Source organism: Pan paniscus, chromosome 3, assembly GCF_029289425.2.
Source record: "Pan paniscus chromosome 3, NHGRI_mPanPan1-v2.0_pri, whole genome shotgun sequence".
Classification (NCBI taxonomy): Eukaryota; Metazoa; Chordata; class Mammalia; order Primates; family Hominidae; genus Pan; species Pan paniscus.
In genome coordinates, this window is record NC_073252.2 from 151,515,419 (window position 1) to 151,527,776 (window position 12,358).

Consider the following 12,358-nt stretch of genomic DNA (forward strand, 5'->3'; position numbering starts at 1 on the left):
AATCTCCCTTCTGTACTTTTCTGTCATCTCTGACTAGGGAAGGTGAACTACCTGGAAATACAGACAGGTGGCTACCTGTCTGAAAATCTACCTGACGGGTAGATTTAAAACCACAGGTTACCTCATAGTTATGTTAGTTAATTTTTTTTGTTGTTGGTTATGACAAGACTTTGCTAGATTTGGGAATTTAATATTCCTCAATTCTTTTCTGGCTGTGTAACTTTACATCCTTTATATCTGTATGTTTCTTGGGGAAGACTTCAATTGAGTGAAAACTCAATCAGACGTGGTTATACAATATCAGCATTTCCTCGTGCAGAAAAAATGAGTCGTTCCTCCTTTGCCCTCTTCCCCACAGGACCGTGAATAGTCTCCCACAATACGCAGAGCCTTCCTGTCCCAGCCTTCCTGCCGGGCCCACAGGTGTTGAAGAAGATAAAGGTGAGATGCATTCGTCTTGCTGCAGACATCAGCCAAGGGTTCTGTGCTGTCTGTATTCCTGGCTGATGAGTTTGAGAAGACAGAGCAGGCGGGGTGGGACAGGGCCATTTCCCCACCAGCCCCTTCTGCAAGCCACACGTTCATACATCAGGAAGGCACCTACTCTGTGGACGGGCATCATTGGGGCCCCAGCTGACCTTGTGCATCAATACTGAGCCCCCTCCCTACAGCTGAGGCACAGATGCCCTATGTCCTGGAATAATCCCAGGCCCCTCACAGCAGACTCCTGATTCATTTAGTTCACCTTCCCTAGTCAGAGATGACAGAAAAGTACAGAAGGTAGATGCGTGGCCCAAGGGAAGGAGGCTGACTGGGGAGTGTGCCTAGGCTGAGGGTGCAGCACCTCACCTGCTTACCACTTTCCCTGGCCTGCTTCCCTTCCTCCCCAGCTCACTTTGTGTTAGAAGCCTACTAATTCAGCCTCAGCAGCCTTGGGGACCCGCCTTGCTCAGGCATCAGTGCTGAGACCTTCTGCCTGCGGGGAAGGCAGTTGCCTAGGTGCATGGAAGTAGGAATGGGTGGGAAGGAAACCTCTCCTGCCTGGGGGCTCTGATGGGAGGTGAATTCCAGTCCTCCCTCATTTTTCTTCTCTTTTCCTCCTCTTCTGCCTCTCTTTGTCTTTTGTTTTCTGTTTGATTCTAGGGCTTCTTTCTTGCCTAACATGGGTCAGGAATTGTGGCAGGATAAACCTGATTTTTATTCTCTGTGTCTTTAATACACATACTTGCTTTTGGTCATAGAATTTAACACTGGATTTAAAAGCTGCTCTGCACATTGGAGAATTTTAACCCTTGAAGGTGAAATACTTTATGTCGTTCCTTGGATAAATTTTGGACTTGTCCAGTTATCAACAGAAATAGCGAACCTAGTGACTAGTCCAGTAAAATAAGTGTTTTCAATTAAAAAAATCTAAAATTAAATAATCCATAGTTTGCAAAGGCAAGATGTGGGGGCGGTTTAGATGGTACTACCTTTTTTTCTGTGAGAGAAAGGTAGGATTTTAATGGTGTGGAAAAATAAAAACTGTCAGAGCATCTACCCTTCAGCATGTGCCATTCTGCTTTGCTAGCAGTTGGAGATATACGTGCGGTTTGGTGTTCTAACCCAGGTTTGTGTGTGTACTTCAAGTGCCTTTACCTTGGCCCCACTGACAGAGTACATCTTGTCTGCAGTCTGTTGCCTGCAAAGCTGTGGGCCCATCACCTTTGTACTCCCTCACCTCCCTCGCAGCCGTGTTTTCCTTCTTGCCCAGCTGAAATGGCCTGATCCATTGTTACAGTCATTTCCTCGACTCCTCTCCCTTTATTGCAAAGCCCCAGCCATGGTTTTGCCTAGTACCCCACCTGCTCCTGTGCAGGCAAGTGAAGCTGGAGAGCAGCATTCCCCATGCCAGCTGCCCCTGTGGATTCCCCACCACCCACTTCACATAGTGCCTGTGTCCTCCCGCCCTGCCCCTCTGTCACCACAGTTCCAAAGCCTCATGCCTCATTTACTTGATCTTGCTTCCTGCTTTAATAGAAGAGAGAGAAGTGGTTACAGGCCTTCAGCAAGCTCCCACTGCCCTCTCCACCAGCCCACCATGTCATGCCATTCTCTGCCTCTCTCCTGTTGTAGCCTGAAGAATTGTCAGTGCAGCCCTTCTCTCCAAGGGTATTACTGCAGATTTCCCTTCTGCATCATCAGTTTTTCTCTAATGGGTCATTCTCATCAGCACGCAAATCTACTATAATACTTCCTGTCATTAAAAATTCAACAATAGCCAAAGCGCTCTCTTGACTGCCTTCTTCAGTGGCTGCTCTGTTTCTCTGCCCCTGTCATTAGGAGACTCCTTAGAAGAATTATGTGAGTTGCCCATTCAAATTCCTCTCCTCCCTGGAAACCCCTGTAATCTGGCTTTTGCCACCATCGCTCTTTTGAAACCATGCTGTCGGGGTCCCTGGTGATTTGCACATTGCTGAGTGCTTGGTTAAGTCTTTTCAGTCCCCATATTGACCTGTGACAGACGCTGGACGTTCTATTCTGGCTGGTAGACCTTAGGTTCCTGACCCAGCTTCTCCCCATCTCCCCACCTCATGACCCTGGAGCCCTCCAGAGAGCAGGCCTTGGTGCTGTGCTTTTCTCTGTCTGTGCACACTTTCTTGGTGATCTTATCCACTTTCAAAGGTCTGAGTCTTTCTTTGACCCAGAGAACTACCAAATGTATATGCAGGAGACATTCACTCTATTGTGTTGTACTTGAAGCAAACTTGTGCCTGGCCCCAAAGGGAGACACTCTTCCTTCTGAGACTTTGCATAACAAATGCCCTGGGAAAGATAGGTCAGAATAAAGGAGCCAGTGTTGCTTCTCTTAAGAAGCACAGAAACCTGAAAGACCCAGGGAGAATTGTCTCACAACATACACACCCCTTATTTTTATATAGCCCTGGCTTCTGGTAGATTTTCACATGCATACATCATTCCATAAGCAATTCTTAATCAGACCTAGGGAAGGTGGAACCAATCTGCTTTGTCTGTCTCATACATTTATTAACAGCAGCTGTCCACAGGAGCCTACGCAGCAGGATGAGGCCACTTTGCAGTATTGACCTCAGCCATGCCCTAGAGTCTCAGACCCAACCAGCTGAACAAATCCCACAGACCACTAGGGTCTACCTTAGAGAGCCAGATGGCTTTCTCTTTAAGTTTCTGTGTTGATCTCTCCACTTGGCCAGAGGCATTACTCCAGGTACAGCAGGATGTGTTAGTGATTGCATAGACTGCACCTTGGCCTGCAAGGAGAACATCTGGAGCCATTCTGTCATCTGTAACAGCCACGGCCAGTGAGTTGAGGCTGATCCAAATGCCTTCCAGGGACCAGGTGCTGTCTTCAGTCACTTCAGCTAGTATCAGCAAATTCCATACCAGCCATTTCTAACTGGATAGCTCCTTCCTAGTGATTACTGCCCATAGGATGTGCATGAACTAGTTATCCTTCCAGGAAGCCTACTGTGTGCCGGTTGTGTGATGCTGGAAGTGTTGCCATGTCTGGGGCAATGATGCACCCAGGCAACAACAATGGCAGCCTGGGTGATGCAGACCTGATCAGTATCTTGATTCCAGCTGGTCGCAGTGGAGAACATACCCTTACCAAGGACCTCTATCTTGACTGGCTGTAAGGTTTAATCAGAAGCCAAGATCCATTTTCGCATTTCAGAGCCCTGGAGAACAGTGTCTTCAATCTGCCCATCTGTTGCTTCCCAAGTGGCAGACCAAGCACCTAAGCCATTGGCAATAGCCTCAGAGTTGTTTACACCTAGCAGGGTTTCATCAGGGCAGAATTAGCCAGAGCTGTGAGAACCACTTTGGGTTCTGCCCACTGATCAGAATGGTTGTGTTCCTTTTCAGTTCTGCATGGTGGGCATTGAGGTGGGACAGCTGCAGCCTCCCAGTAGATGCTGTCTGATTTCAGCCTGATCCAGCCATCAGTGAGCCAGGCCCAGGCATTTAAGGGAGCCCTTGGGAATTGAGGGCCCACTGAGCCAGCAACTTCACTTCAGGTGCAGAGTGGGGAATAAAGTTTCCCTAGAGGGGGGTACCTGCCATTTTTCCACATAAAGCTGAAATATAGGTGGGGCAAGCCCACTGCATGAGCACCAGCCTCTTTGCATGAGTTCCCCTGAGCCCCATGGGGATATTTAATCACAGAATATCTAATATAGGGGTGACTCAGCCCTAGATGGATGCCACACACAGTGGGTTGTGCTACAGGAGAAGAACCCTGAGCTTTGGGACCCCAAAGCTTTTATAATAGGCAACAAGCATGCCTGCCCTTTGCTCCAGAAAGAGACACTATATGTTCCGAGGCTTTTGCTTAGCAAACATCTATGAAAAGATAGTCCAGGAGAAAGGTTGCCAGTGCCTCTGGCAGAAATGGGAGAGATCCCTAGAGACTTGTGTCCAAGAAGTCACTCTGCTCAAAACCTTCCAGTAGCTTCAAAGTAAATGCCTAAATTCTTCAAGGGGCCCACAGGCTCTGTCTTCTCTGCTCCCAATCCGCTCTCTATAGCCTCATCCCCTACTCTTCCACTTTCCCCTCTCCTTCCTGGCTACACTGATATCCTTGCTGTTTGAACTCCCCAGGCACACCTTGCTTCAGGGCTTTTGTGGTACTGTTTCTGCTGCCTGGAATGTGCTTCCCTGTACCCACTGGACTCACTTCCTCACGTCAATCACGTCTTTGAGGAGCTGTTTTCTCAGTGAGGCCTTTGACCATCCTATCTTAAATCATTGTATTTGGCCAGGCGTGGTGGCTCACGCCTGTAATCCCAACACTTTGGGAGGCCGAGGCAGTGGATCAGTTGAGGCCAGGAGTTTGAGAGCAGCCTGGCCAACATGGTGAAACCCTGTCTCTATTAAAAATATAAAAATTAGCTGGGCATGGTGGTGTGTGCCTATAGTCCCAGTTACACAGGAGGCTGAGGCATGAGAATCACTTGAACCTGGGAGGTGGAGGTTGCAGTGAGCCAAGATGCCACCACTGCATTCCAGCCTGGGCAACAGAGTGAGACCATCCCCCCCCTCCCGCAAAAAAAATGCTGTATTTGCCATCATGGCACGCACATTATCTGCCATGCTACACTTTGTTTGTTGTTTGTCTTTGCTCACTTGAATGTAGCTTGTTCACTGCTGTATCCTCAGTATCTTTAATGAGGCCTTGCAGAAAGTAGTTCCTCAAATATTTGTTATGTGAGTCTCATCTTGTCATCCAGGTCGAGAGACGGTCGGACACTGTCTGAAGAAACGGTCAAAACAATATGCTGTATTTCAGAATTATATCCTGAAATTATATTCCGAAAGGAGTTAGTCAGCATGTGTGGGTGACATCAGGGAGTGTTTTCTGGAGGGAAGGGCAGGTGCAGGAAGGGTAGGATGAGGGCCAGGTGAGGATAGGGTGGACTCAGGCCTTGTTCTCTTCCGTAGGTCTTTACTCACCTGGAGACCTGTGGCCCACTCTGCCAGTGTGTGTGACAAGCAGCTTAAACTGCACCCTGGAGAACGGCATGCCTTGTGTGATTCAGGAGTCGGCCCCGGTTCATAATAGGTACAGCTTCACTTCTCTGATTGGTGCCTTGCTTAGTCTAAGGGCTTGCAGGTGGAATTTGAGTTCAGTTTCTTAGGGTTTCCTTACAAAAATGAAGGCTAGGCTTCTTCCTTGGTGTACTTTAGCTGTGCGTTTCCTTCTGCCTTTTAGAGTTGCATTGGGACTAAACCAGGCATTGAGAGAAACATGAAATAAAAGAAAGAAAGCTGGTGACAGTGTCGTTATTTTTTAAAAATTGAAAAGACGATTTTTTCATATATTAGAGGCAGATTTGAAAAAAAAAACACTCATAATTCCTAACTGCTAGCAGAGCAAAGCTTTTCATTTTTCTGTGGTATTATTCTTGAACACGTTTAACGTTGTATTTATTCGTTTGTTTATTTATTTTTTAGAGACAGAGTCTTGCTCTGTCGCCCAGGCTGGAGCGCAGTGGTGCAATTATAGCTCACTGCAGCCTTGAACTCCTGGGTTCAAGCGATTCTCCTGCCTCAGCCTCTCAAGTAACTGGGACTACAGGTGTGTGCCACCGTGCTGGTCTAATTTTTAATTTTTTTTTTTTTGTAGAGACAGGATCTTGCTTTGTTGCCTAGGCTGCTCTTGAACTCTTGGTCTCAAGCTATCCTCCTGCCTTGACCTCCCGAAGTGTTGGTATTATAGGCATGAGCCAATACACCTGGCCCAAATTTAAAGTTTTAAAAGATCAAATAATTTGAGTATTGAAAAATAGTTACACAATGGCAGTTTCTCAAATTTGCTATTTGACATTAATATGTCATTCTATTAGGGAGTCTTAAGAAAATGTTAGATATTTAATCTCAGAATCCATTTGATGGTTTTCTTGGTTCAGCTTATTACAACAGTATTTCCTATCTCATTTCTATAATAAGAATCTAGGTTGCAATAGGGATCAAAGTATAATGAAGTATAGTCTTTATAGTTATGCTTGTCTAAGATGAATGCTGGTCTTGCTCTGAGGGGACGTTTTTAATGGAACATGTTTAAGTCCTTCAGATGTGCACAAAGACACTTAAAGGTATTCCAGCTGTTCTTTCACAGTGCTGATAAAGCCACGGCTCTCTATTCTGTCTCTAGTTAGACTTAACAAGCATAGTTAAAAACAAGTGTGCTCCTAGTCCAGCCGTCCATCCTGCAGATGGCATGTCACTAGTGATCAGCATTTAGTAAGCCTTTGATTCTGTGATTTGAGGAAGTACATCTTTTATTTTCCAAAATTGGGGAATTCACAGTGATTAGGATGCTAGGCAGTAAAATCATTTTCCATTTTCTTTACTTGATGTCTTGACATCCTGTTTCTGATTAGACCGCTTGTTTTTTGTGGCAGTTTCATTGATTGGAGTGCAACATGCGAAGGCCAGTTTTCCAGTGCATACTGTCCATTGGAATTGAACGATTACAATGCCTTTCCAGAAGGTAAGGGCTCTTCAGACAATCCCAACGCCATTATTTTATTCTTAGAAGGTCAAAGCAGGAAGTGTGTGGACCGAGAAGAATCCTTTTAACAGCGAGCAGACTTTGAGAATGAGCTTGCAGTAGACTGCCGAATGGCTTCATGTGGATCCAGTTGTGCACTGATGCCATATATAATTTTATATGACCCTCAAAAAGCCCTCAATTTTGGGTGTCTGGGGGCTTCAAAAATAACCCTAATCCATTTAGTCCTTCTAGTTAGGTAGAACTAGGTCATTTGGATCCATGTAGATGTAACATTGTTGGGTATCCATTGGGAAGCCGGGGCTTTAGCTGCTCGCTCTTCTTTTTAGGCAGTCAAGTCCCATGTGAAATAGAAACATTGGCCTGCTTCCTATTATGTCCTTAACTTCTCTGCCCTTGGGTGGTGCTGCAGAAGGAAGGAAAGAAGCTTGGAGGGGAAATTGTGGAAAATTGCAGATGCTTGGGCTCAAGCATCTGTAATAATAAAAAAATGAGAGCTATGGGATATCCCTGGTCAACTGGAAAATGCTCTATTGTGCACTACTGTTGGATCATGGTTTCTTATACTAGAGCTGCCCTTTCAGGGAAGGGATGTATCATTCTTATCTAGATTTTGATACATGCATTGCTCCATGCTAACCACAAGGGGGTGCTTTGGGAATGTTATGATTGTGAGGGTCTGTGTTCATTATGTTCTTAATGGTATCTAAGGAGTCCTTGGTTTTGGATTGCTGTATCAGCCCAGATGATATATGTGTAGGTGGCTGAGGTTGGCATGACAGGTAATAAAAACATTTTAAAGACTGGCAAGAACCTTGACACTATTTAGATGTCTAGTAGTATTTTAATGTATTTTGTGTAATAGAAAGATTCCCATCAAGTGATCAAATAGAGAAAAACAAGCCAGGAGGAAGACCTTCCACATTGAGGGCTTCCCAGGTTGTGTGTCTGATAAAAAGTTTTAATCTTGAGAATGATGTTGCAACGACTCTCCTGGTCCACACGGACCAAGTATTTATGTCTGTAACTTGTCAGTATAGTGAGACCTTGAAAGCTTTTTTGCCTGAGAGTGAGAATTCAGTTCTCAATGAAAATGTTTACCTATGATGATATTCTCCCATTCTTTGTAGAAAACATGAACTATGCCAATGGCTTCCCCTGTCCTGCAGATGTTCAGACAGACTTTATTGATCACAACTCTCAGTCTACCTGGAACACCCCACCCAACATGCCTGCTGCCTGGGGACATGCCAGTTTCATCAGCTCTCCGGTCAGTGTTGCCCATCCTGTGCCGTGAACCCCTGGGCAGCTCTGAATTGTTTCCACTGCTTCCTTAATCCTGGTCTCAGCTAGCTTTAGCGTTGGGTTTGGACCAGCCAAAGCCTGGCTTGCTTCTTTTAGATCACCGAAGCCAGGACTGGCCGCCCTCTGAAGGAAACTGACATGTAATAATTAGATGGGTGGGGTCTTGCAGACATTGACATTCTGGCCACCCCAAATGAAAAACATCCCCAAACACACCAAGCAATGGTCCTTTGTAGATAAAATTGAACATGGGCCAGCCCTCTGTGCGACACAGCTGTCTTTATGTGGACTCACTGATCTTTACTTCACCGATACAAGATGAAAGTCCCAGGAAGGTCAGTGGGTGGTCAGGGTCCCAGAGCTCCCTGCCTGTGAGCACACCCTCCCTGCTTAGAAGCCCGATGGCTTTTCCTTTCACATCCGCTTGACACTTGTTTTTGTTTTTTTCCAGATAAAGGGTATTTGGCCTGTGGGTTCTTCCCCGGGTTGCAAATAAGTTCATCCCATTAGATGAGGATTTCACAATCCTCCCTTTGAGAAAAAATGGAGTTAAAGCAACCCAGATTTAAATTGAGAGTAGTCTAATAACTTTCAAGTAACTTGATAGCATTGTAGCATTCGCTGATGTGTATTCACCTTTCTAAGGCTTTTTTTTTTTTTTCTTTTAACTTATTTTTCCTTCCTCATTTATACTTCAGCCCTACCTCACAAGCACCCGAAGCTTGTCTCCAATGTCTGGACTTTTTGGTTCCATCTGGGCCCCACAAAGCGACGTGTATGAAAATTGCTGCCCCATCAACCCCACCACGGAACATTCGACCCACATGGAAAACCAGGCGGTCGTGTGCAAGGAATACTACCCGGGGTTCAACCCGTTTCGCGCCTATATGAACCTGGACATATGGACTACCACAGCGAATAGGAATGCAAATTTCCCACTGTCTAGAGACTCGAGTTACTGTGGGAATGTGTGAAACTAATTGGATTTTTAAACAATGTGAATAAAGAGGGTTGTGTTTTGATTACTAGTGTAAACTGGTTATTGAGATAGATTATGACATTGGTGGATATTTTGGCACTTTTATATGAAAATAAATTTTTTAATGAAATCTGGGTGCTCTGTTTTTTTTAACTCTTCATAAATCAGTGGTAAAAACAAAGCATCCATATGTCAGAACTTTCAAAAGTCAAGAAGTGTGTCAGGCATGCCGAATGTTTTAAATCTGAACACGGGAGACGTCTTTTTTTTTTTTTTTTTTTTCTTTTGAGACAGAGTCTCGCTCTCTCGCCCAGGCTAGAGTGCAGTGGTGTGATCTTGGCTCACTGCAACCTCTGCCTCCTGGGTTCAAGCAATTCTCCTGCCTCAGCCTCCTGAGTAGCTGGGATTACAGGCGCGCGTGCGCTACCACGTCCAGTTAATAGAGATTTTCAGTAGAGACGGGGTTTCACCATGTTGGTCAGGCTGGTCTCGAACTCCTGAACAAGAGAGACTTCTAAGAAGGTAGGAGTTGAGCAAGAAATGGCTGCTATGGTTTTCCTCCTCCTGAGCATCACAGCCATCTGGGGAGCTTTCAAAAAATGAAGTTGCTCAGCAGTTGAGAACTGCTGGAAAGCCCAGCTTAACAAGTTGCTTGCTTGGGTGGACTCTGCTTGGGGGTGCAGCGGGGGGTTCTTTCCAGTCCTGGTGTGTTGCTGGGATGAAGCGGAGAGCCCTAGAACTGTTCTCTCCATCCCACTTACGGCAAGGGCTGTTCCTCTGTCAGGCCAGTCCTTGGGGGCAATGACAGCAGCAGAAACATTCTGGTAAGTGTGTGGTTTCCCTCCCAGTGAGCAGGCTAACCCTGAGTATAGGAACTTAGGGGAGGTTAGGTGGCTGATGCATGTTTTCCAGACCAGTTTGTATCTGCTTGTCATTGATCTTAGAAGTCCATATTATGGTGGAATTATCTATTTGCATGTGTAAACTTTGAATATGTTTTTAACTTTTAATAAAAAGTTATTTTTACATTTTGTTTTGTCTTTATATTAGAAATTCAGTAGGCGTGATTTGTGAGTGGAATGCAGGGTTTGCTTGCTTTGAATTTATTTCTCTTTGCTGTGGTTGTGTGGAGGCCTGAGACAAGTGTCTTGTAAGCTTGGGGCTGCCCTTCTGCACGGAGAGCCTCCAGGCATGCGCCGCCTCTAGAAAGTCCCAAGGTTGCCAGGTTAGAATCCTGATCTGCGTGAAGCAGACACTTCCCTCCCCCACCCCCAGTATTGAATAACATTAAAAATAATTATGTTCTAGGCATATAGCCAAAAGAAAGCAAGGATTAGACATATTTTCACACCCAGGTTGATGGCAGCGTTATTCACAATAGGCAAAAGGTGGCAACAGCCCAGATACCCATTAACACATAATGAACAAAAGTGTAATGTGTCCATACAAAGGAGTATCATTCTGCCCTAAAAGAAAATGAAATTCTGATACATGCTACACTATGGATGAACCTTGAAAACATTATGTAAGTGTAATAAGCCAGACACAAAAGGACAAATAATATGTAATCCCACTTCTATGAGGGATCTAAAGTCAAATTCAGAGACAACAGTGGTTGGCAGGAGCTGGGGGAAGAGGGAACAGGGAGTTACCGCTCGATGAGTGCAGAGTGTGTTTGAGATAATACGAAGTTCAAGTTCTGCGGATGAATGGTGGTGATGTCTCCCATTCCTACTAGAGAGAATGAGACATTAGATGTTATTCTGCTTCGGTGCTATTGTTCTAATTTATTTTTCTACGTTCATCGATCCTCATTTCCCTATCAGGAAAATACGAGAAAGCAAAATAAGATTTTATTGCACTATATATACAAAGGAAAACACAAATACCCACTTTTATTGGAATATTATCTTTAGCCCTAAGACTAAAATAATACGGAAACTGGAAGTTTTTTTTATTGAAAAACATTTACTGGGTACCTCCTAGGAGCTGTCCCCGGGACCTTGGATACAGCAGAGAGCAAGACAGACACGGTCCTGCTGCCAGGTCACATTCCAGAAGGGGAAGGTTAGGGAGGAAAAGGTTCAAACAATATTTCAGGTACTGATGTGTGCTGTGAGAGCAACGAAATGGTGATGTGACGAACTGGGGGAGGTGGCAGCCGGTCCTTCTGAGTGGTCGGGGAAAGTTTGTGAAGAGGTACATTTGAGGTAAAACTTGAATAAGAAGAAAGCCAGAGGCCAGGCATGGTGGTTCACGCCTGTAATCCCAGCACTTTGGGGAGGGCAAGGCGCACAGATCACCTGAGGTCAGGAGTTTGAGACCAGCCTGGCCAACATGGTGAAACCCCTTCTCTACTAAAAATTCAGAAATCAGCTGGGCGTGGTGGCAGGCACCTGTAATCTCAGCTACTCGGGAGGCTGAGGCAGGAGAATTGCTTGAACCCAGGAGGCAGATGTTGCAGTGAGCCGAAACAGCAACACTGCACTCCACCCTGGGCAACAGAGCAAGAGTATCTCAAAAAAAAAAAAAAAAAAAGGCAGTGTGCCAAGATCCCTGGGCAAATCTTCCCTGCAGAGCAAACACCAAGTGCAAAGGTCCTGAGGCAGCAGGCCACAGTGGAAGGAGGTGAGGCTGAACAGGCAGGCAGAGGCCACCTTTATAAAGTCTTGTAGCCACCAAAAAGAGGATGGGCTTTACTTAAAGTGCAATTAGGAGCCATTGGAGCATTTTTTATTTTTTGAGACAGGATCTCACACTGTCACCCAGGCTGGAGTGCAGTGGCACAATCATGGCTCACTGCATCCTTAAGCTCCTGGGCTCAAACGATCTTTCCACCTCAGACCCTGAGAGTAGCTGGAACTACAGGTGTGCACCAACCATGCCCAGCTAAGAGCCTGGGTTTTACCAAGTTGTTCAGGCTGGTCTTGAACTCCTGGCCTCAAGCAATCAGCCCGCCTTGGCCTCCCAAAGTGCTGGGATTACAGGTGTGAGCTATTGAGCCCAGCCCATTGGAGCTTTTTAAGTGAGAAAGAATGTTA

At 45.6% G+C, this 12,358-nt stretch overlaps 1 protein-coding gene across 8 annotated transcripts in view; it reads left to right on the forward strand.

Annotated features, from left to right (window-relative positions):
• The window catches only part of TMEM131L (transmembrane 131 like), a 170,717-nt gene extending 161,270 nt beyond the window's left edge, over window positions 1-9,447 (forward strand). For all 8 annotated transcript variants that reach the window (XM_003822591.6, XM_024928630.4, XM_034959296.3 and 5 more), the window contains 5 exons: window positions 359-441; window positions 5,461-5,581; window positions 6,924-7,012; window positions 8,164-8,303; window positions 9,037-9,447. In XM_003822591.6, coding sequence (XP_003822639.4) covers window positions 359-441; window positions 5,461-5,581; window positions 6,924-7,012; window positions 8,164-8,303; window positions 9,037-9,312 — 709 coding nt within the window. In that variant the 3' untranslated portion in view covers window positions 9,313-9,447. The remainder of the gene's footprint in view (window positions 1-358; window positions 442-5,460; window positions 5,582-6,923; window positions 7,013-8,163; window positions 8,304-9,036) is intronic.
• Window positions 9,448-12,358: the final 2,911 nt, after the last annotated feature.